Below are 23,813 nucleotides of genomic sequence, written 5' to 3'. Positions count from 1 at the left end.
ATGTCGGATCCATGTGGCTAAAGTGCATTAACCATTTTTGAAAAGAGATTTAGCTCTCGCGCAGAATTGAACCACAGCCCTAGGTATTGAAGCAGATCAAGTCCCTCGTCAACTTCTCCTCATCAAATCTCCATCTAGTCACGTCAATCTGTCCCTTCCAATCAGGCTTGTCGCATAGCTCATGAAGAAGACTGTGATATCTACCCATATTCAAGTTGAATCCTAAGATATCCTTATTTTCTGCCATTAATTGGATATAAAATGCTAGTTCCTGGAACATAACTCCGTGCCGACGCGTTCCTAATTGCTCCAAAGATCCATGATTGCAACAGCGTCCAACACAACTGTATATGTGGAAAAAAGCATGACACATCTCGTGGACTAGGATACCAAACAACTTTTTCAATTTTTCTCCATTGAGCGGCTCAACCTCTGGTCCAACAAAGATGGTGATCGTGCTCCTTGGCCGGAAGCGACATTCGATGACATCTTTTTTGCCTCTTCTATAAACGGCCTTAGATTCTTGAGACGTGTGGCCTTGACAACCAGGTAGGCTATCGCCGGGTAAAGAAGTGATTAGAGTGACGTATTCATTCAATGTACCTCTGAAAAACAAATCATCGAATATGTGAAAGTACTTTTCCAGGATGATTTTCGTTGATACGAGGCGAAGCTGATTTGGGGTATGGAGGATATCTATCACCTTCCACTTCTCAACCGCGTCTTCCTGGAGAGGGCTTAATTTTGAATTTGGATTGATATATTTCCAGACGGCGCCTACAAGGCTTACAGGTCGATGCTTAAACACCTTTAGGCGGTTTAGAGTCAAAGGTCGACGAAATAATAGTCTTCCCAGGAGATAGTCCCGCTGGGGGTTTGCTTTTCGAACGATCAAAGAATGTGGGAAATGATTATCATCTCTCTCTTGGGCGAATTCCTCTATTGCAGATCGACTTTGACGGAGTAATTCGGCGTCACACCCTTTGACATATGTTGGTCTGCCAATACCATTCGATATTTTTGAAGGTATTTGACCCATCGCGCGAGTTGTTTCGATAAAATCTGGAGAAATGTCGATATTTGAAATGTTATATGAGATATTCTACGTAGTGTCATGGAATTAAGGGAATCGTTCCCAACCAGTACGTGTGCTGATAGATATAGAAAATGCCACCACTGAAGATGACCGTCTTGAACATTAGCAACCGTATTAACCGTAGCAATCAACTCATTCAAGGTGCCGCAAATCCCCATCCTGGCCGTAGTTGATGAAAAGCATAGGAAGTACAGCATCTCACAATTTCAACACTACTTGAATTTAGGAATCCAACAAAGACAAAGAGCATGTACACTCGTGAAATACGAAGCTGTATACTTATATTACATGCTAGGACTGATAGTAGGATTAAATGCTATTCGATAAACAAGCGATCAAAGTCGAGAGAAGCCAATTGATAAGTAGATTCCGAAGCTCTCGGAAGTTATGTGCATTATACCCGTCGGCTGTACCAGAGAATCAGTTCTAGTGATGATATGGCTAATATTGAGAACTACTCGAATTCATGTTCTCAGTAACCTCAGAAGCCTGTCTTCTCTACCAGTACGAAGGAATGTCTTTAAGAGAGTAAGATCAAATGTTAAGGTGATATCTCTGTTAACAATCAGAATGAAAGACTAATCTTTTCTACTCCCCAACGTGGCCAAATTTTGTAAAAAATGACAACCATAAACATGGCTAGCACTGCGACCTACATACCTTCAAGGGATAGTATAGAGGTCAGAAGACTTTCTGCGGCACCTTTGATCTCTTATCACCGATTATTATTCTTGACACGGGTCTCGTGGGCTAAGCTCGATATATCCATGTATGTGTATGCTTCGACCTGCTTTTAATCTTGGCATCATTCGTACTGGTCTTGTTCCATATGACTACCAGGATCATCATCAGACCTAGAAGCAAGTAGTACGTTGAGTGCATGCGTTGAAACTATATACTCATTTTTTGACGATGGTCAAAAATGTTTGTGAACGGCATTCCCGAAAAGGCGAAAGCCCAAGATTTAAAACTTTTGTCATTGATTTTGTCTATAATCTTCAAGAGCCAGAATAACGCATACTTCTATAGTTTTGTAAAGGATCTAATATCTTGACATCATAAGAACTTTTAAGGGAATTAGCTTGAAGGAGCTGCGAGGTTTCCTCTAACACCTCCCTTCTCTCCGACTTCGCGTGCAGTGACAGTAACTGACAAATCCTTGCTAATGTTGATCATGACTTCGACCTTGCTACCCTTCTTGACACCTCTGACTGCGGCCTCTGCGAGAACATTTCCGACCTTCCAGATTTTCTCACGTTGCTCCTCTTCTTCCTCTTCGCTACTATCATCCTCAGAATCATCAGAGTTTGCGTCCTCAACCTTGGCGCCAGTAGATTTAGGTTTTGGCTCTGGCTTAGTGACCTTGATGTGAGATCCACCCTCGACAATCTTGACTAAAACATCACCACCTTCTTTAGGAGCAGCAATTTCGACAGTTCGGCGGGCTGGGACGGCAGTTTCGGCAGCAACAATTGGTGTGAAAACACCCTTGTCAGTCTCTCCTGAGATAGAAAGAACTCCAATGGCGTTTGTGAGGTGCTGAACGGTAGTGACGGCAGCGTGAGTAGATTGCTCAATATCTTGAGCATCGAATTCTTGAATGAGAGATGCTTGAAGAGCAGCTCCACGGGCTTGCAATTCGGATGGGTTGATTGCGGTAGGGCTGGTGGAAGGAGCAAGAACTGTGGCATTTGGGTAGATATATTGGACGTTAGATGCGATTTTTGGAGTGTGCGATGTACCACCAGAAAGGATGACCTCATCAATTTCCAAAGCATCTAATCCAGCCTTCTTTACAACACCCTCAATCAATCTGTTGAATCCTTCAAAGACCTTGCGTCCGATAGTCTCGTATCTAAGTCTGTTAATGGTGGAAGAGAAATCAATGCCCTCAGCTAAACTCTCAACACTGAAGTTGGAGTTTTGTCCGATACTAAGTGCTTTCTTGGTAGCTTCGGCTTCTGCCTTGAGTTTTGCGAAACTGCGTTGGTTTTCACGGGGGTCGATTGAGTTCCACTTGATGAACTCTTTGGAAAAGTGATCCATGAGGACCTGGTCCAAGTGAACACCAGCGAATTCATAATCGTGGGCAGTGGCCAAAATAGTATACATGCCACCTCTTGATGCGATAACTGCGACATCTGAGCGAGTTCCTCCGAGGTCTGCAACAATAACATTCTTATCCGCAACCTTGGCCTCTGGCCTTGCATCATATGCCAACAAAGCAGCAACAGGCTCATTGATGAGTTGTAAAACCTCAACACCTGCATCGTTTGCTGCCTTTGTCAAAGCTGCCTTCTGGTTGTCGGAGAAATTTGTTGGGATTGTGATGACAGCCGAGTTAATTTGTTTTCCGGTGTAATCTGATGCGGATTGTGCGAGACGACGGATAACTCGAGTTGTTACCTCAGAGACAGAGACGGTTGATGGTTCACCCTCCTCCTTATCTTGAATTTTGAATGCGATGGTGCCTTCGTGGTCCAAAGGGTGTGCAGAAGCATGGCTGTGTGTAGGGTCTATCGACTTGAAGCTATGCGGGGTGCGGGGCAAAATGTTAGTCGACCTTCTCTTGGAATACTTCTGGGGTCCCGAGGGGCATTTATGATGTAGACGTACTCTTGTCCAAGGAAATCTCTGAAATAAGCAACAGTGTTTGTGCTGTTTCTAATAAGTTGTTGCTTGGCCTGTTGACCATAATATTCGTCTCCATGGATATACGACAAAATAGTAGGAATTTGACGATCTGTGGTCGACATCAATCAGTCTGCCTCCCCATCCTGCTCGGATCTATTTTGAGTGCATTTTAGTTACTTACCTCCATCTTCGTTGGCAATAACTTCAGCTTTATCTTCAACAGTTGTGTAGGCGATTGAGCTGTTGGAGTTTCCGAAAGAGATACCAATGGCATTTCTCTCACCAGCAGTGCCGTTTGATGCGGGAGCTTCAGCTGCCATTTTTAGATTTATGAAGAATTGTAGGAGAGGACAAAAAGTTGATGAATGAAATAGAAAAAGACTTTGACTCAAAATCAAAGGTTGTTATGGTTCTGTGTAAATAATCAATGTAATCAAAACCATCCAGAACTTTTTTACTTTTTCAAAATCGCATCGAGAATTTCGCTAGCGCCACATCTTAGCCCCCCCACATTTTGCAGGCGCAAACGCAAGGCTGAGAAATCTGAACTTTTTGTCTATTGGAGCAATTGTTGGCTATACTCAAATAATATAGTCGATACACAAACAAACTCAAAGATTATTCACAACGACAACTACAGTTGGAAGATATCTTTCAGCCATAGAACATTGCGCCCAAATAGTCGTTTGCTCACCATATCATAATGTCGACAGAAACGTTCGTCCTTCCCGGCGATCATATTGCTTCAGAATTATTACCTTCTCACCCAAGTTTACCATTGAAGCTCGGCCCCGGGTTGAGACATATTCCTCCAAATACGATTACTTCAACTGTAGCAGGTCAACTACGCGCAGATTCGAGAAAGAATGCAGTGTGGGTTGAATTTAACGCTGGTCGAGTGAGAGATAAAATCACGAAGTCCTTATTCCTCGGCGCAGCTAACCTTTCCCTTAGTACATTCCAACAGTCGGAGATCTCGTAATTGCTTCCATTAAAAAATCAGCAGGAGACGTCTTTTATGCAACCCTTAGCGACTTTACATCGGATGCCAGTTTACCAGTTCTCTCCTTCGAAGGAGCTACGAAGAAAACCAGACCACAGCTTGAAAAGGGCGCGCTAGTATATGCACGAGTTACTCTTGCAAACAAACATATGGATCCTGAATTGGAATGTGTATCAGCATCAACGGGTAAATCAGAAGGTTTGGGGCCATTGGAGGGAGGGATGCTTTTCGATGTATCTCTCGGAATGGCAAGACGAATGATGATGGCTCGCCCAGCTGATCAAGGTGGTTTGACGATACTCGAGGAATTAGGAGAGGCTGGTGTCTCGTTTGAGATTGCCGTGGGAAGGAATGGGAAAGTTTGGGTGGATAGTAAGACAGTTAAGACTACATTGGCGATAGGAAAGGCCTTGAAAGAAACGGACGAAAAGGGCCTGTCACCGGAAGATCAAAAGAAACTAGCTAAAAAGCTGGGACGCGAGGCTTGAAATACGATACCCTAGAATAGAATAATTACGCCATTGGAGAAGCTTTGCAAGAGGCTGAAGCAAAAGGGACGACCCCATACCAACATTCCTCTCATATCAGCCCTTACAGGATATGATACACGATCGCAATCCCTTCCCTCAATTCCTCACTCCCGCCACTAAAACTACAATAATCCTTCAGAAGCTTCTATTGGGCTTCTCTAGAGCAGCACGTATGGAGTCTACAGATGCTTCCAAGCGTGTATTATCTAGAACAATATGCAAGTCATATCGATAATCAAGCGCAATGCATTCCAGTTGCCCAAACTTACTCACCAAGTTTCCAATTGATCAGTATCCAGTGACATGATGAAACTGAGAGGCAAGCTAGGAAGTCTATATAATGATGATGTACACCATGCAAATTGTCTTTCCTTATGCACTCAGAATATTCATCATGTTTGGCTTTACTACTACAATCACATTGGCTATTCTCTGCCTAGCCAAACCATCACTTTCGAGACCTGTCCCTAGAAATGAGAAAGGAGAACTTAGTAAGATCTCGTCATATCCATCTAGTGATCAGAATACTAATGCTTTACTAGTTGATATCAATATTCAACTCATACCAGGACTAGACATAGGAGTAACTGTTGGTTGTGGTGATAATATTGTGGATGTGAACTTCAACTTCATGCATTTGCCCTTAATTCCTTGTACGAACACCCAGAAATCGATTTCAACAACCGGTGTGAAGTTGCCGTTGATAGGCAGAAATATGAAAAGCAAACCCATGGACTTGCCAACTTTGCCAAATTCTACTGGACGTGTAAAGGCCACAGATTCGTCTATCCGAAGTTTGCCCAATACCTCAGCGTCAACATCAATTAGCACATCACAATTCATCGGTTCTATAGCAGCTATAGATTTGTTAATTACCAAGTCTTCTATCGTCAGCACAACTACATCCATCAAGATCGACTCAAGACGGCTCCACACACATCATCGTACATTGGCAGCCAATCTCCCACCTACCATATTCATAGAATCTATTCCTACCTCGACGAATTCACCCAAGATAAAACATACTCATCACCGGCTAACGAAAACTTCCAATGTCATACAGTATACATCTGCACATCCTCATCCCTTACCAGCTCAGATCCTAATCAAGAGATTGGGAACAACAGCAAAGTCATTGACAATCGACTCGCACACAGCTAAACCAATATCCGCCCAGATCTCACCTCCGCAAACGAGATTTTCCACAATACCAGTCAACTCTATATCGGGAGAAAAGACTACCTTGATAACAAAAGCCACAAAAAGCTCATCGATAAGAAGGGCTACTTGGCATCCGCCCGCGGAGACTTTATATCCTCCTGTGGCTGAGCGTGAACTACCAAATAAAGGTTAGAAGAGAGCAATTAGGTGGCATCCATCGGCTAAGAGTTCGTATCCTCCCGTAGTTAATCGCGGATTCTCAAACAAGGACTGGTAAATTGACGGATAATTATTATATGGATTTTAAGTCCTGGCGTCCCTGTCTAATTTATACCAAGTATTTGCCATTGCTACGTTTCCTTTTTTGCATGCTGTTTGTCGCGCCTGGTAGCTGCAGTCAACAATTCTACAGTCGATCGTTATTATACAAAAGCCGTTGGTGACGGCCAGGAGCCGTTGTGGTGTCAATAAAAATGAATTAGTTCTTCCTTGCAAGTTCGCTTCACAAACATTTGTCAAAAACTTTCTGTCTTCAAAGGGATATTTTATATTCAATACTATTTGGTAATTTCGAATCCTGAAAAGACCTCTGTATGTAGTCCTTCATACACGAACTTCAGTGCTACATGTGTGGTAATGTTCCTTGCAACTGTTCATTAAACATTACTCCCCTCCCCTTACCCCTCTCGTCCATTCATCAATTAGTAGCCATACTCGATCAATATACCAAGCCCAATTTTTATACAGAATGCTAACTTCGACAACACCTAAGCTCAGCTTACGGCATCGACTTGATTCTAGCCTAGCCCATCACAACCATCCATAAGTCATCTCATCATCATCATCAGGTCCATTCATTTCCTCGTTATCTGCCACCGGCCAGTCCTGGAAATTTTCTTTGAGGCCTTGATCTTGGTTATCGCACATCGTCAATCCCTCGAAAATCTCCTCCATAACTTCCCGTCCATTCTGGTTCCCCTCCTCGATGATCTCTTCCAATTGGTGACCTATCATAGAAACGAGCTCGTCGTCATAATAATCTCCCCCATGGCCATTGACAAAGTTGAATAGATTTATAAATCCTTGCTCCATACACCAGCGGTCTATTTCCCGATTGTTTCTGATACCATCTGCAATTTTCGACACGGAATGGTTCGCTGTGGCTTGTTTTTCATCAACCTCGGCCGAGTTGGTATTTCGTGGAAATTCAGCCTCCTCTCCAAGTCCTTCACTGATGAGTGATTCTCGTGTGGCTCTTTGCTCGTTTTCGTATTCTGCATCATCTTCCGCAGCTACCTCTTCAAAATCCCCCTCAGCCTCAGCACTATTCTGTTCCGCTTCAAGCCTGATTGACTTCTTGATAATATCCCCGACCTTTTCCACATCGTCGTCGTTCGCGAAATCCAAAGTATGGTAGTCCATATATTCTTCAAGGCAAGACCATCCGCGCTTCAAGAGCCACTCATAGATCCCTTCGTCTTCGTTCCGGACTCTGTAAAGATTTTCGAGTTTTTCTTGCTCGCGAACTTCGATATAGCGTTTTAGATTGCTATCCCTCGATTCGTCTGGGTCTTCATCTTCATCGTAGTCCTCCCAGTCGCTGTCGTCGGTCATTAGATCGAGAATTTCGCCTCTCTCTTGATTATTATCCCGTTCGTTCTCTTCGACACCGTCTTCATCACAATTTTTCTCCTTCATACCCCCATCCATATCCTCTTCATCCATATACTCCTCACTTGCTAACGCATCGCAAAGAAGCTTCTCGAATTCCGCGTCCAGTTTCTCATCCATGTCTTTGTCCTCCAATTCCTCCAACTCATCCTCGTCCTCATCGGGTCCCCAGTCTTGCAGCTCCTTATTTGCGAACGGGTCGCTGCTTCTATAATTGCACAAGACTTCTTCGGCTTTCATGTAATCTGCCGCACTTGTTGGATCATATTTATGTGTAACCATGAAGTCTTTGAAAGTTTGCCAGCCTCTTGTATTGAGCCATTCGAGCCGAGAGAGCCTGCAGGTATAGCTTGGTCTGTTCATTGTTGCTAGAGATTGTGGAAGAAATTTATATGTCTTAGGTTGTGCTGAGATCTTTTTATCTTTGAATTGAGTTTTAGAGAGTAGCAAAGACTTTAAAAATTGATAGACTGTACATTGACTCTAATGATCAAAACATGACTCGAAAAGCTCTGGCAATATGGAAGAGAACTAGCTATCTAATAACCTGAAGAAGTTTTCAAGATAAAATTCGGAGTATCGGCTTCGGGTAGTGCCGTCAAGACATTGACCACAAATGGACTGGCAATAAAACTACAAGATATTTAAAGCTCTCAAGGTGAACTACGGCTATCCCAGTGCCTATTTACCACTTGGATCTTGTGAGATATTATTTGAATCGCGAGCATTCACTTCCTTTGCAACCCATCGAGTGGTTCCAATTTCAAGAGGGCAAGTAATGAACGAGTATCTTGTGGGAGCATGATACAATGCGTTCCACATGTATTGTTATAGTCGCTTACAGATTTTCAAGCTATTGGGAATGGCACAATTTGCTCAAAAAAATTCATTCGATGTTTATAGTACAAAATATAATATGGAACATGATTTAGATAGTCTGGTTCTACAACATGTTCAAGCACATGGTATATCGAAGGAAAGTTAGTGTAGGTGACACAAGGTGAAATAGGTAAAGAACATAGGCACAGAACTTAAAGTTATATTCATCATTTCTTATTCTATGAATTTCATATTCTATTGCACATCAGTCATTTGAAAAGGTGCTAAAATTCTCCAATGCTCAAATAGTCATAAGTTGAGCATAGCAAGGCACACAATCATTTTAATACATCGCAATTTACAAATCTTAGATGGAATTAAATAGGTGTCGATGTCTTCATTTTGCAATCTCACAGCCAGCAAGTACATAGGCATTTCTTTTTTCTGTCTCCATGAAGAACTAACCCTCTGTCATTCCTGTGCTTCTGTTCTCTGCTTTCCTTCGATACACTTGACAATCTCATCCAATACTGCTGTGCTGGGAGTCTTTAGCCTCTAAGCTAATGAAATATTCCGCTGCATAACAGCCCATATAGTTCTGATTGAATAGTGGCGTTCAAGGATGTCTAATCAAAAAGTCCTCTTGTTTAATGAAACATTTCTCAGCAGGATATAATATTAACAGGATCATTTTCTGCAGAACTTAAAATATCTTCATACTCTGCCACGTCGCCAAAATCCAGAGAACCAATCCTATCGCACTCATATAGCCCGTCATTGTCAGTCTGAATCTCAGATCTCCCATTCGCACATGCCACATCCTCAACAAATTGCAAACCCATAGCAGATAAACTCTGCCCAGGAACAAAAATCCAGTCGCTTTCACTCTTTCCCCGGAGACCATAAAGTAGACGCAGGTCATTTGAACACATGTGCCTAATATACATCCAAAAACAAATACGAGGATTTGTGCAAGAACTTTCTGAAGATGTGGCTCGGTTATCGTTAGGACTAAGGAGCGACGAGTCAGGGTGAAATTTAAGCGGGGAGTTTGGTTTTCATGGATTTCACGACGATAGTTGCGGTTGCGACGCTCGAGGATGAGTTCTCGTGCGTATCGGGTCATAGCTAGGCCAAGATATGTTCGCTGCATCGTGTGGAGCCAATTTTGTTCCTCTCGAGTTGCGTGAAGTCGAGCTCGTCTTTCATGCAGTCGTTCTTGCAAGTTTGGCATTTTGGCAGTTGCGTTTTGCTGTTTTTGGGAGTTCTTTCTGTAAAGTAGTTTGATTACTTGAATAGATGGAATAGATGGAATAGGTTTTCATTCCTGTTGAGCTGGCTGTTGTAAATCTATATATGCTAGAAACTCTCAACTAGAACTAGCACACTTGATCTGGCACGGCTTGCTGAATCACGTCTTGACCGTATGTAGAGTCCATCCAGAAGCACAAGCTTAGAAACGATCTACGGTGCCAGTCCTCATCGCCGTATTATATAAAACGTAGTACCGTATCGATTATGCTTTGAATCCTATATCGTATAGCGTTGGGTCGTAACAGACTTCTTCTTTACAATTTTAAGTGGTCATATATTGAAAGAGTCCAAAGATGATAACATCGGCCAAGTCATGCATTGAGGTACTCTGAAATTGCATGGCAATTTGAGATTCACACTTCAGGTCCGATTCTCGAAAAATAGTTTGTATGAGAGTTGAAGACTGATTTCCTTAGTACTATGTGATCATCTCTAGGTATAATCTGCCAAAGAGAAGTCGTTTCCATCTTCATTTCCTCTTCATTCCACCTTGTCCACAATCCAATATCTCCACTCCTCAAACAACCGCTATCTTTTCCCAATTAATCATAACATTGGAGTATCAAGCTCTATTGCCAAGTATCCAAAACCCACACCCATAAACACGGTTGTCAAAGCAAGAAGCAACTTAGCCCTTCTACTAAATCCCTCCGACCATACAACATTCATACACCAATGGATACTCAAGTGAAGCCACATTCTACCCCCAACCTGGACCCCAATTTTAAGACAAGCCTCCTCGGGAATACCACAGCTGCAAACAATGAACAAGGCAACGCGTAATAGTATCCAGATCAAGATGAGAGATAAGATAAACATGACTTTTCCCATGTTGAATTGGAAGAATAAAGAAATCCTTCTACAAGTAGTAATCAATTTGAACTTGATTGGGCCGAGATTGAGAACTCTTGATCGTGCTTCGTCGACGAGGGTATTGAACCCTTCAAAAGAGTAAGCTCGCTGCCATTTGTTTAACCACTCTGTGAAGTCGACCGGACGGCCATTAATAGTATATCGCCGGGGCGGGAAAGGCAATTGCTCCTTGAAAACAGCCACCAGGATGCTATTTCAGATCAATATTGAGTTGTTCGAATATATGTATCTTGGTGAAGTTTGATATTGGGTCGCTTGTTGGATAAAGCCTTCGTTCATTCGGACTGATTATGAGGAAGCTTCTGTAAGATCTTTGGTACCTGTCGATTATGTTAGTTTGTAAGTCAATCAAACGTAATTGTCCGTTTCTACAAACCGTATTGGTATGACATGCTAGTCGATGCGCGAGATTGATTACGGAGATACGGTCAAATTTTCTTCCTGTGAAAAGGTTTGTTTTTGGCATTCGAGTTCCAATTCAAGCTCGTACAAGTAATTCATAACTGTAGTACAAAATCTTTCCTCGCGTATTTTCCATCACTATATGACCAACTAAAAATTCACTCGATGACAGAAGTACTCTAAATTATGGCCGTTAAATTACAGTTCACCAATCCAACATATTTTCAAACAAAATGATTCCACAGGAAGAACGGTGATATCCTCTTAAACCCCCTATAAGCAAAATAATCAGCCAGGTGCGCGCCTCTTTTATCCACTGCCCCTTTTATTCACCCACGAAGCTCTCACTCCATTCACGATTATCGATTTTCTTTGTCTTATACACCCTGTCAAACTATTTGGAGGCGTCTTTCACGTCAAACCTTCTAATTGTTAGCGTCAAGATAGGTTTTAATTTGTTCATCACTAACTCCTGTCCAATGCAATTGTCGGGTTACAATTCAAAAGGTCTTCAGGCCCAATCGGCAGGATATTATGGATGCCCTGGTCATATCATCAGAGGGTTAGGAATGAAGGAATCAGTCGGGGGCCAATATTCTGGGCTCCGATGGATAGCTTGGTGTAGTAGTTAAATCAAGGTGTTGTTTTCAGTCAAGATTTGCGACCACATGTGATCTGCCACAAAAAGACTTGATGATTTAGATAAACTTCCTTATTTGGGTGGTGATTAAAGTCTATAACTTGTGTCCCTCTGGTGTCAACACCAGTCTTCTGGTTACTTTTGTACCAGTACAATGATTAAGTATCTCCTGAAGCATGATCTCCCAAACGACCATCTTTACGCAACTTTCACAAGTAAAAAGATATGACTTCTTAATCTTTTGCCGATCCCCACTACCATAAGACGGGTATGACTGCATCACTAGTTAGTTATCATAAATATTCCTCAATTACTGTCTGTGAAACATACCCTCAAAGTTCCCATAAATTCAACTGGTTTCTTGTCATCTAGGATGATCTCACTTGGACTAGTGCTACCGCCTGCGGAAAATTGCTTTCCATCTTGATTACCGGGAGCATGCGAACGAGTTCCAGCATCATGATTCGTGGCACTATTGATTTGCGTCTGTTCGGAAGTATTTTGAAAGCTAGTGGATCTTTCAGCCTTAGATATTGGTTCCTCCTTCTTGTTGAACGCTCTAACTGCCGCTAGGATAAGCTTGCCCTGTTCGTAACTGTCGTCATCTTCGATTCTTAGTTGATAAGAAACCATAAAATGATGCATCGACTCCCAGCCGTTCTTCTTGAGCCAAGCGGAATCAGTCATTCGTGGTGCCTTAATTGAAGAATTCATGGTTGCAGAACTGGTATCGTTCAGGAGAACTGAGGTTGATCTGTTTGTAGAGTTTTGTTTTTAAGGTGGATCGTGTTTTCGGAAATAAAGCATTCGGGGTAGCGATCTTATAGATACGAATTATGGCGAGAAATCGAGAAGCTTAGTGCGGGGTAGTCACCTTTTTCATCTACAGTAGCACCTTCTGAACAATTGGTTTCTATAGGAGTGAATGGAAGCTAGTACCGCAGTTTACAGCGAACCCTTAGATTGCCGAGCTTATTTTCAATGATGTATTGACTAGCGATTCATAAATATCTCAACAGATAAAAATATTAGTCCTTTCTTTTCCTTTATCTTATTTCAATTCTAAAGTAGTTTCGAAGATGTTGCTTGTAGATTCCCTGTGATGGCCCTGGCATATTTGAACCTAAACACATCTCAGAAAGTTTTCGAAGGTGCTCCTCCCCTCGTGGGAGAACCAGAAGATGACTGTGTGTTGTTTTCAAGTGGACCGACTAATTCTAAGGACTGATTTCCAATTTCCGACCATTAGCTATTCTTGGCCAGACGGATTGTAAGGATATAATCTTTGGATTTGAGCTTTGCAAAGTAAGAGGAACTTTACACCTTGTTCTGCTCCAAAATGCCCAGGTGCAACTTTCAAAATCGTACTCGAAGCAGTCCTTGACATAAGATCGTGGTGCCATTGTTCTTTTGATATTTCAGAACCATTGGGAACCTCGGAGACTTTCGCCCTAAACTAGTATTCGGGAACTCTTGTATTCATTTATGATATTCGAGTAAAGTGATCGAAATTGGGTTGTGGCTGTGATGGCATGTAGTCTGCTCAGCCGCTGTCTAATAATGAGGTCATCGTGCTGTCTATTCGCTATTTGTTTTGTGGGAGCATTAAAGTCTCGATTGCATATCAGAGTAATGAACGTAGAGTTTTTTATGTGATATTTTTGGGTGAAAAGCTTCGGGGTTGAGGAATGAAAACACCAATATTTGAAGTGGTAATATGAAAGGGAATACAACTTAGTCGAAGGAAGGTATAGCTATGTGGACTTCTTTCAGATGCTCTCTCTTAGATCTTAAGTAATCAAACTCTCTTGATCAAGATTGAGTCTCTCTTTAACATGCTGATCTCGGTGGCAAATTTACGCAAAAGGATTCATTTTCAAATTTTGGGCCCCGTTTCTTTCCAGTCGCTTCCCCAGGGTCCTCGTCTTACACAAGAAATACTTCGTATTTATCCTCAAAGATGTAGTATGGAAACTTAAGCCACAAGAAACTTACTGAGTAGACTTCAAATTATGAAGTAACTGAGATGGCAAAGCTTGAATCTCAAGAGCAATGCTGAAAAAGCCGTTCCTGAACTTTTCCGGGAGTATGAATTCCAATCCAACCGGTCAAATAACGTGAGAATTTCTAGCAGGATCCCCATTGTGTTGCTCCTCAAAACCCTGTTTATTGCCACCATTAATGTCAGTGAGAAGCCCACAAGTACTCCATAATTGACAGACTGGCTATTATCGTAGTCGAGAAAAATCGAAGCATCCAAACAATTCCGCGGCTTTCAATACATTGTTATCTATCAATTGAGTGATATTAGGTGTCGAGGCCAGAGTGAAATGACCTGCTATCAGCATTGCTGGTTATCGAATTGATATCCTATCAAACTTCCAAAGGTACTCATTCGGCATCTAAGATGGTCAAAAATCGTTATCTAATATGTTGAATGTCGCCATCTAAGACCAGGGAAAAAGAAAAAAAACTCAACTGGGTGGTAAAATAGTTGGGGGCGGGAAAGTATGAAAAAATGCACAAAAAAGGATACACTTTGATATCGATCAAAGTATGTCTATTATGACCACTGTTTCACAACATTGACAAACAGTGATGAATATGCAGGAAAGTGAAAGAAGCGATAAAGTTAAGGTTCTAGAAAAGTGAGACTATTCCCACTTGTGGATTAAACTTACCTCAACCTTAATTCAAACTTTATTTAGCATCATTACTAATTGATGAGATCATTATTTTTCTTGAAGTTGAACGACTTACATTAACTTAAATTTATACAGTGCCGGTGTTAGTGAAAAGTACTCATAAAAGATTGCTTTAAGATGTCGAAGAATTGTGAAAAAAGCTATTGTACTCGCACCCATACTCTAACTCATTTTTTGCAGCACTTTTTCTTCTAGAGTGAAGAGAAATGTCTCCAATGAAGAACTACAGCACGGATAAAAACTATAATCGGAGGAGAAAAACTCTAAGTAAGAGGGGATATCGAACGAAAGAGGGCTGACAAGAACAATCGAACATCTGTAGTGTTGGGTTGTAAAAGAGATGGCTATGGAATGCCCTCAGCGTCTGTCGCTTGTTCGTTACTCTGATTGCATAGTATCTGTTCGTCGGTCGCTTTGATCGTATTCATGCGGTAACGGGTTCTCATCACACGACTTCACATACGTACATCAATGATGTCGCCGTATCGAACTTTATCTTCCTTATATATATCTCTTTCTACGAGCTTGCCCCCTTTATTTCTACACACAACTTTCCATGCACATGAGTATCGACACAAGCTACTCAAACACCAACATCCATCTTATCCAGAGATTGAATCTCACAGTTACCACACTATCAAGCGACAAACTTTTTATGAAACCACCACAAGCCGATACTATTTCATAAACTCTGAAGTTTATCAGCGAACTTAACTTACATCGAGTTTCCCCACAAAGCCCCAACCAACGCAGAGGACTTAAACACTTCATTCAATAATGTGTATCAGCTTCGCCTCTCCTGCTCCAGCCCACTCTCCCCTCGACTCTCTCCGCCCCGCCAATCCTACTCCTTATCATCCCGAAAACCTTCCATCAATCTTATCTCCTTTCTTTCGTCCCTCCAACCCAACTCCCTACCATCCACAAAATCTTCCCCAGGATCTTGAAGAGACACGATCCATATGCCGCGTTCTCAAAGAAGCGGGATTTGTCAATATAGAGCAATTCTTGGATTCGCATGATTTGAGAGATGATGAGAAGAATCGCATGTTGAGGGCCTGGGAGTTCAATGAGGGAATAATAGAGGACTGCCTGGTTCAGAATGCGAAAGAGAAGATCTTGATGCAGAGAGAAAACGAGATTAATAGTGGCAGAGAGAAGGAAAATGAGATCTTTGCCTCATTCGCTGGCATTAAGAAACATGCCAAGACCGTGAAATCAAAGGTGTTGGGTGAGAAGAGGAATTTCATCACTCATCAAGCACCCATACCCCAGAAAATAAGTGAAGAGATGAATTATAGCTCCGATGAATCTTATTTCTCTAATTGCTAACGGGGTGAAATATTCACTGGAATGACAATCAAAGATTGAGCGGTACAGTAGACCGGCTAGGAGATTCTATTCCCGCCGGACGGAATGATATCTTGTCAAAGGAGGTTGACGAAAACAAGATATAAAGCCTGATGCTGAAGAGTTCAAAGCAAGCCACAACGATGCTAGGCAGATACAATACTCCGTGCCTGCAACAAAGACACAAAGAATTACAATGAGTGTACTTCCGCTTTCGAACTGTTTCGTTGCAAGGAGGAATGATAATAGCGATGAGTTAATGAGATCATTGTTTCGCCTCATGAGATCGATCCCTGATTACCAAAAAGTGGGGGGGAGGGGGGCAAATGGTTGAGCACATGGTATGCACGTGGCATGGTTTTAGTTGGTTCATGCATGGCTAGCGTTGGGGAAGCGAATGTCACCCGCTGAATTGAAATGTCGATCTACCAAACTTTATTTTACCTAGAACTGTGATGTGATTTGTGAGAAAATGCACATTAGTACTTCGACCTTGCTAGCCCTCTTTAAGCCTTGCAGAGACTCTTGCGCTATTAGGCTAGTGTGATTCCCCGGTTTCAATGTTCGAAATCTAACCTACCAAAGCATGAACTCCTCTTCTCAAGTTCTCATCCCCTACATCAATAAACCGCGCGATTTTGGAATTCTCTCCATGTCCAAATTCATTGAATGGGGTCGGAGCTGCAAAATGAGAAAGAGACACGATCCCAATGGAACGATACATTGAGCTTTTCAGGTTAGTTCAGGAGATTTCGAACAAACATGAGAACTGTGGCTAGAGTGGTTATCAAGGAGGCATTTTCTTAGTTCTATACTACCGACCCGTCAAAACGAGTGCTGGAATCACATCAATATCCCACGTGGAATCGAAATGCCCATCTGATAGTCCTCGCCTTCTTGGTTATAAAATCAATCATCGTAGAAAAAATCACCTTCAAAGCCATCCTCGAAATCATCCTCGAACTCATCCTGATCATCGTAGACATCCCCATAACCGTCATTATCTCCATCGCCAACATAGTCATAACCAAAGGCCTCGACAAAATTATCACCATCTACCATTCCTCTATCAACATCAACATCGGCATTTCCATCCAATCCTCCTTCTCCAGATAAAACCCTACCCATTTCCTCCCCACCTCAGCCCCACGCAACTGAACCCCATCTTCCACTTCCTCACCGCCAACCACATCCGCAGAACCGATCAATTCTACTGCACCATCTCCATCCTCGGAGCTCTCCGGACCTCGTTCATCCTTGGCGCTCTCTTCATCGCTACCCCTTGCAAACACCAATCTTCTTAGATCCTCTCCCCTCAAATCCTCCTCCTTCATCCTCTCTATCATTTCCTTTGCCTGGGCAAGATGTTCATCATTATGTAATTTCAGTCCATAGGAAAACATGAAATCGTTCATGCTGCGGAATCCGGCATCTCTGAGGATTCTGTAGGTCGATTTTGGGGGCTTGGAGCTTACTGAATCGGTTGGTTGATGGGTATTCTTGGTGGATTGAGAAGAGGAAGAGGGTTGAATTTTGGTTGAGGTGTTCATTTGGGCGCAGATTTATGGTTTGAGGTGGGTGAGCTGTTTAAGTGTATTCCTTTTTGGCGTGTCAGGACTTAGGATTGGAAAGTATGTTGATGTTGATTGGTATTGTGGTTGTAGTTGTGGCTGTGTTGTAAATAGTCTGTGGACGGTGGAATATCTACCGGTCACTACACAAAAGAAACAGTGCTGATAAAACCATTTGGATAGAAAAGAATGAAGGCGGGGTAAAATACTCCATATTGTTCCACTTGGGGTTTGCTTGCTAGCTAATGAATTGGAATAAGTGAAAAGGAAGAATTGAAGTGAAATGAATGATTGTTCAGTAGAATCCGACCTTCTACAACTTACGCGAGCCGGCTCCTGGATTCCTTTGATCCTTGTAATATTTTCATGCATAATTCTTTGTAGTATTCAAAATAGTAGGTGATAATTATATTCATATATAACTTGGAATCGTGAAGACAAGATTATTCTCCTCACATCCCTCCCCACATGAAACCTAGTCAGCTTCCAACTCCTCTCCAGCATTCCTCCTCTTCATGGACTCTCAAAATAATGAATCCCATCCGTCAACGCTACAGTGATAATCTGCGTAACCTTCTGTCCATCCGCACTCTGATCTTCTGGAAGTCTTTGTAGCACATTATTTGTAAAGGCCTCATGCCCCGCCAACAACAAGCCAAGACCAGCCACGATAGCACCATCCAACCCTTGCTCTTTGAACAATTGCTTTTTCCCCTTGAGGGTATTTACAGCAATAGGGTTGTCGATTGTGAGAGTAACGTTCACATGTTCAATGAGTGATTGTGCGTCTGATTCTGTCATTGAAGGGGGTAGGAGAGCGGAGTCTGTGACACCTTGTAAAAGAGAAAGGTAGACGGCTGTGAGAGAGCCGAGAAGGGGAGCGGCGGAAAGAAGGCCACCGTTGTAAAGAGCGGTTTGAGAAGTGAGAGCTCGGACATTGTTGTCGAGGGTTGTGATGTCGTTCTTCACTTGGGTGACGGTTGTAAGGGCTAATACGGTCGAGGGCCATAAGAGGAGGGCTTTGATAGATACCATTTTGAGTTACAAGGCGTGATTTATGATGGATTGTGAAAGTATATCAAGCTTTTGACATGGATGACTCAAAAAATCAAATCAAAAAGATTGAAAGAAGTACCAAGTCTGATTGAGTAAAGAAGGCACGGCGAAGATAAACTTTTATAGGAAGTACTTATTGAGAGATCGCCCACTAGGAAGGGATCCTTCATCAATCGTCAATTATTCCCAACCTAGGATTAATATCTTTTCAGAAATAGTAACCTGCAACCAAGCCTTGGTGCTCGTTAATGGTGGATCGGATCATCAGGTCAGATCGATTTAGTTATGGATTGAATTAGATTGAATATCATAAAACGACAGCTTATGAGAGAATGGCTTGAATAAAATCATGCAACTATTCTTAACATTAGATAAACCCATCGAACTGTTGAGTTCTAGTCAGCTGTTCATTTGAAGACGTGATTATATCATCAAACACGCTGTAGATGGAGCCTGCGAATGGTTGATAAACTTTTGAAGTAGCTGACAACAAGGTACCAAACGATCTACGGTGGACTACATTGAATAGCGTTGTGATGTGCAGCGCTATTTGATAGACACCGAAACTATTCACAACCCATTACCATGTGGTTAACCGAACCGCCTAGGCCATTCGGCACATGTGGCTGGCACGCGAGGCACGTGTCAAGGATGTGATAGCGATCAATCGTTCTGCAGAAGGGTTCGAGCAACATTAGGGAAACAATGATCTTCACTTCGTACATTTTGTACAGTTTGGAGGAGATCGAGATGCCAGAATATTCTTCATCGCGCAGTCACCTGTTTGCTGTCTCTGCACGGTACCTGACCGAGGCACACGGGTACCTTACCCCGCGAAGTATACCTGATCCCCAGAACTTAGAATGCCGGGCTCAGCTTGTAGCTCCTCCATGTGCTTTGACATGTCGACTGGCAACTCATGTGGATGATTAGATGCAGGCACTATTCCCGAGTTTGTACCTATAGTGCGCTTGAGGTTGAGTGTCCTATGCCGCTGTGTGAGTTCTTAGAAAGAGATACAGCATCCGTGTTATGGATAGCCTAGATTCCATCGTATAGTACGTCGAACGATGTTACTTATCGATCTCAACTAGATGTAGATAGAAAAGCCAATTTTTATACTAGAAAATAGCTGTGCACACAGCCAGAGACACGCACGCGCTCAAGAGAGAGAACTCATCGCCGTTCTGCCGCTTCCAGCTTCCGGGGCGGTGAGTCTAGACTTTTTGGACTTTTACATTGTACACGGCTCCGGAAATAACTTTCAAGATGGTTCTTATTCCCAGTACATGGTAATTTTCCTAATTTCTTGTCCGAATCTGGAGGTGGAAGTTGAAGAAAGTCATCTTTTTTTCAGACATGCAACAAAAACATAATTGTGTGTTGAGATCACGTGATATGCCTTGGCAGAATAAAACGGTGACCTGTTGAATTATGTAAACAAAGCGAATGGAAAAATGATTGTAATAGCTCTTCTTCCCCTTCTGTCTCTCATTACTAACTTCGATTTATTGCATTGATTAATGGCTCATCTTCATCTCAGACCTTGAGTTATGAAGAAGGACATGTTATCAGTGCTCGTGTGGTAGTGCCTGGAGTACCCTTGGACAACCTTCGAAGATCAATCAGTTGGGACCCGCTCCTTCATGATAACGCTTACTGGCAGAGATGGCCTGAATGGTGCAATTTGGTAGCATTCTTACCCTTTGCATGTTTATATTACGGAGGTTGGAGAAGTAGGTGAATCTGTCGACTGTACTCCGTATATGGCTTTTATCATATCAACATCTGTGAAGAGATGGAACAACTTGACGGGTCTCTTTCTACCTCGATAAAGACTTCAAGTGGATTTTGATTATCCTATCTTATAACGACTTGAAAACATCCGGGTTCCATTCGACGAAGAGCTGAGCGATATGAATGGCATCCCCAAATTGGGAATGCTCTACTTGGTTCACCGACAGGAAGTACCTCGTCTAGAGCTCGGATGGACAAATGTACACGATATCATCACACCATCACATTATCACATCTTACTCTTTATCCACCGGATCTCTTTCCGAATTTGACCCGCACATAACCTTCCTCGCCACATGGTAACGCCACCTTCTTGGGAAATCTAGAGGTTGCATTGTCCTGACTAAATTTGCCAGGTACGAAAGTAGCTTAAGGTACCAGCAATACCAAGATTCGGGGATTTCCGACCATTGGCCAATCATGTTATCTACTTTTATCAATTGAGGATATATAATGCTATCGTATAACAGCTTGTATCATGAATTATCATGGATCATTCATTAATGACAGCAAATATCCCTGACCCCACCTTCCTTTTCGGTAAAGGTCCGTCAGCTCGGATAAGCAGACCATCATTTTCCCAGCCCATCACAACATTCAACAACTAATTTATATTGCCAGGGACAACATTTTACCATGAGTATGGAAATTATGAAAGAGGTACTGATCTTCTCCAGATCTAGTACCTTCTTCCGTAATTTACTTGATTTTCAACATTTCCAAGACTTTTGTTACTAAATGAATCAATTTACGTCTTATCGTGAAGTCGTATAACATATATACACCTTCCTGATTGGGATTCACTAAACGTAAAGTTACATGACAGCTGCAACTAGGTTTAACGTGCGGGGTTTGAGGTACCAGAAAATGGAAAGTTTGACAGGGTCTACTTTTACTACATATTCTCCAAGCTCTCATATTTTGTTATTCTCCATCTCTATCATCCTACTCATCACCAATTCATACCATTCTTTGAAGCTGTGATCATGGTTGGGTTTTCGGCTCTCATTTCTACAGCTTTAGCTGCTCAATCAGCTCTCGCGAGTTCAGTCATTCGCTCGAGAACGAATTATGCAGTCAAAGAAAGACACTATGTTCCTAGACAATGGAAGAGAGTTGCTCGTGCTCCTGCTGAAGGTATCATTAATTTGAATATCGCATTGAAGCAGAGTCAATTCGAAGAACTTGAGAGACAATTGTATCAGGGTTAGTCAAAGTTCCAACTTGTTGCATTCGAACCGACAAAACTAACATATTCTTTACAGTTTCCGATCCGTCCCACCAAAAGTACGGCAATCATCTGACTTCCGAGGAAGTCGATGAATTGGTTCGACCATCATCTCAAACTCTTGATTCAACTCACGAATGGCTTCTTGAGAACGGAATTGACGCTTCAAGCTTAAGATACAGTAGTGCAAAGGATTGGATTCATCTCTCCATACCAGTCAAGGATGCTGAGCGCTTGCTCGATACTGAATACCATGTTTATGAGCATGAAGCTGGTGGTCAGATTATTCGTACTCCAAACTGGTCACTTCCTATGCATCTTCATCAGCATATTGATGCCATTCAACCAACAACTTCATTCATGCGTGCCGCACCAAGATCTAGTTACAATCCAAGAGAGGCAAAGATTAACTCAAGACACACCAACGTTATTGAAGGTCAACTTAGTGCAGGGCAGACTCCATCTGGATATACTCCTCCATCAAATACCACACTTTCGGCACTATGTGACGTTGCTGCAGTATCTCCTCAATGCTTCCAAGCTCTCTATGGAACCGGAAGCTACAAGCCAAAAGCGGCTGGAAAGAACAAGATTGGATTCAACAATTTCCTCGGGGAAGTTCCAATCAGACCAGATGATGCCTTGTTCTTACTCAAGTATCGTCCAGACGCAGTAGCCTCTGCATATCAATTCAAATACGTCTCTATCAACGGTGGGCCAGTTCAAAACACCACTCTCACTGGTGAGCAACTGGCAGATGGACTAGGCAAAGAAGCCAATCTCGATCTCACAGCTATCACTGGAATCAGTTACCCAACCCCAATTACCGCCTACTCAACCGGTGGACAGCCACCCTTCAATGCTTCAATTGGTACAGATAGCAATACCAACGAACCATATGCTGATTGGTTAAACTACGTTCTCGCACAACCTACCACCGAGATCCCTCAAGTTATTAGTACATCCTACGGTGACGAAGAACAAACCGTCCCTGAGTACTACGCCAAGCGTGTCTGCGAACAACTCGCTCAATTGGGTGCTAGAGGTGTATCCATCCTTTTCTCCTCTGGAGATTATGGAGTTGGAGACAACGGTACATGTATATCCAATGATGGAAAGAACACCACAATGTTCGTTCCAGATTTCCCAACAAGTTGCCCATACATTACTTCTGTTGGAGCTACCAAATTTTTCGAACCAGAAGTTGCTGCTTATCGTGCTACCGGTATTGATCCCATCAACGGTGTTTATCATGGTGGTTGGTCTACTGGTGCTGGATTCAGTAACTACTTTGCTAGACCTTCATACCAAGAAAAAGTCGTTTCTGCTTACGTCAAGAAACTCAATGGTACTTTCGATGGCCTCTACAACAAAAGTAAGTACCTTCTCTTCTCACCTCGCGTATAGAAATATCACTAACAATTTCCAGCTGGTCGCGCATACCCTGATATCTCTGCCCAAGGGTTCTACTTCGCCTACGTCTGGAATCAAACCTACGGCTCCATCTCCGGTACATCTGCCTCTACGCCCCTTATGTCCGGTATTATTGCTCTCGTCAACGATGCTCTTTTATCAAAGGGTAAACCAGTGCTTGGTTTCTTGAACCCATGGTTGTACAGTAAGGGATACAAGGGTTTCACCGATATCCTCAGCGGAAGCGCAGTCGGATGCGATACTGCTGGTTTCCCTGTCACTGAAGGTTGGGACCCTGCTACTGGATTCGGTACTCCTAATTTCCCAGAGTTGTTGAAACTTGCTGGGGCCAACTAGATAAAACTCAATTGGGTTGGCTGGTATTATAAAGAGGATAGTGACTAGGTGATCGGTAAAATGAATGCATGAAGCATGATGAATAGATAATTCTAATGATATAATGATTACGCTCAAATTTGTTTTTATTGGTCATGTCGTGAAACTCACGATCCCATGCGACAAACGTTCAACGGTAGCCTTGGAAGGACGC

At 42.5% G+C, this 23,813-nt stretch overlaps 11 protein-coding genes across 11 annotated transcripts; 4 read left to right on the top strand and 7 right to left on the bottom strand.

The window, feature by feature from the left end:
* Nucleotides 1-79: 79 nt before the first annotated feature.
* On the bottom strand, nt 80-1,039 carry Bfra_007542 (uncharacterized protein; the record flags this gene model as incomplete). The annotated part of the gene is made up of 1 exon (XM_037337913.1): nt 80-1,039. The coding sequence occupies one exon, from the start codon at nt 1,037-1,039 to the stop codon at nt 80-82; it is 960 nt and encodes a 319-aa protein (XP_037187293.1).
* A 1,134-nt stretch (nt 1,040-2,173) lies between these two features.
* Bfra_007541 (putative hsp70-like protein) lies at nt 2,174-4,050 on the bottom strand (the record flags this gene model as incomplete). The annotated part of the gene is made up of 3 exons (XM_037337912.1): nt 2,174-3,626; nt 3,713-3,839; nt 3,912-4,050. The coding sequence occupies 3 exons, from the start codon at nt 4,048-4,050 to the stop codon at nt 2,174-2,176; spliced, it is 1,719 nt and encodes a 572-aa protein (XP_037187292.1).
* A 383-nt stretch (nt 4,051-4,433) lies between these two features.
* Nucleotides 4,434-5,221, top strand: Bfra_007540 (putative exosome complex exonuclease rrp40 protein; the record flags this gene model as incomplete). The annotated part of the gene is made up of 2 exons (XM_037337911.1): nt 4,434-4,628; nt 4,685-5,221. The coding sequence occupies 2 exons, from the start codon at nt 4,434-4,436 to the stop codon at nt 5,219-5,221; spliced, it is 732 nt and encodes a 243-aa protein (XP_037187291.1).
* A 436-nt stretch (nt 5,222-5,657) lies between these two features.
* Nucleotides 5,658-6,617, top strand: Bfra_007539 (uncharacterized protein; the record flags this gene model as incomplete). The annotated part of the gene is made up of 1 exon (XM_037337910.1): nt 5,658-6,617. One exon carries the CDS (start codon nt 5,658-5,660, stop codon nt 6,615-6,617), a length of 960 nt encoding a protein of 319 aa, XP_037187290.1.
* A 617-nt stretch (nt 6,618-7,234) lies between these two features.
* On the bottom strand, nt 7,235-8,458 carry Bfra_007538sa (uncharacterized protein; the record flags this gene model as incomplete). The annotated part of the gene is made up of 1 exon (XM_037337909.1): nt 7,235-8,458. The coding sequence occupies one exon, from the start codon at nt 8,456-8,458 to the stop codon at nt 7,235-7,237; it is 1,224 nt and encodes a 407-aa protein (XP_037187289.1).
* A 1,159-nt stretch (nt 8,459-9,617) lies between these two features.
* On the bottom strand, nt 9,618-10,148 carry Bfra_007537 (uncharacterized protein; the record flags this gene model as incomplete). The annotated part of the gene is made up of 1 exon (XM_037337908.1): nt 9,618-10,148. The coding sequence occupies one exon, from the start codon at nt 10,146-10,148 to the stop codon at nt 9,618-9,620; it is 531 nt and encodes a 176-aa protein (XP_037187288.1).
* A 2,288-nt stretch (nt 10,149-12,436) lies between these two features.
* Nucleotides 12,437-12,857, bottom strand: Bfra_007536 (uncharacterized protein; the record flags this gene model as incomplete). Its single annotated transcript, XM_037337907.1, is given in 2 exon segments — nt 12,437-12,460; nt 12,474-12,857. 2 exon segments carry the CDS (start codon nt 12,855-12,857, stop codon nt 12,437-12,439), a joined length of 408 nt encoding a protein of 135 aa, XP_037187287.1.
* Nucleotides 12,858-15,625: 2,768 nt separating this feature from the next.
* On the top strand, nt 15,626-16,180 carry Bfra_007535 (uncharacterized protein; the record flags this gene model as incomplete). Its single annotated transcript, XM_037337906.1, has 1 exon — nt 15,626-16,180. The coding sequence occupies one exon, from the start codon at nt 15,626-15,628 to the stop codon at nt 16,178-16,180; it is 555 nt and encodes a 184-aa protein (XP_037187286.1).
* A 927-nt stretch (nt 16,181-17,107) lies between these two features.
* Nucleotides 17,108-17,748, bottom strand: Bfra_007534 (uncharacterized protein; the record flags this gene model as incomplete). The annotated part of the gene is given in 2 exon segments (XM_037337905.1): nt 17,108-17,264; nt 17,279-17,748. The coding sequence occupies 2 exon segments, from the start codon at nt 17,746-17,748 to the stop codon at nt 17,108-17,110; spliced, it is 627 nt and encodes a 208-aa protein (XP_037187285.1).
* Nucleotides 17,749-18,282: 534 nt separating this feature from the next.
* Bfra_007533 (uncharacterized protein) lies at nt 18,283-18,804 on the bottom strand (the record flags this gene model as incomplete). Its single annotated transcript, XM_037337904.1, has 1 exon — nt 18,283-18,804. One exon carries the CDS (start codon nt 18,802-18,804, stop codon nt 18,283-18,285), a length of 522 nt encoding a protein of 173 aa, XP_037187284.1.
* A 2,804-nt stretch (nt 18,805-21,608) lies between these two features.
* Bfra_007532 (putative tripeptidyl peptidase protein) lies at nt 21,609-23,620 on the top strand (the record flags this gene model as incomplete). The annotated part of the gene is made up of 3 exons (XM_037337903.1): nt 21,609-21,828; nt 21,888-23,225; nt 23,280-23,620. The coding sequence occupies 3 exons, from the start codon at nt 21,609-21,611 to the stop codon at nt 23,618-23,620; spliced, it is 1,899 nt and encodes a 632-aa protein (XP_037187283.1).
* Between the last annotated feature and the right edge of the window lie 193 nt (nt 23,621-23,813).

Source organism: Botrytis fragariae (genome assembly GCF_013461495.1).
Source record: "Botrytis fragariae strain BVB16 chromosome Unknown tig00000795, whole genome shotgun sequence".
Classification (NCBI taxonomy): domain Eukaryota; kingdom Fungi; phylum Ascomycota; class Leotiomycetes; order Helotiales; family Sclerotiniaceae; genus Botrytis; species Botrytis fragariae.
Note: the sequence above shows the minus strand (reverse complement) of the source record. Positions and strands in the feature narration are given on the sequence as shown.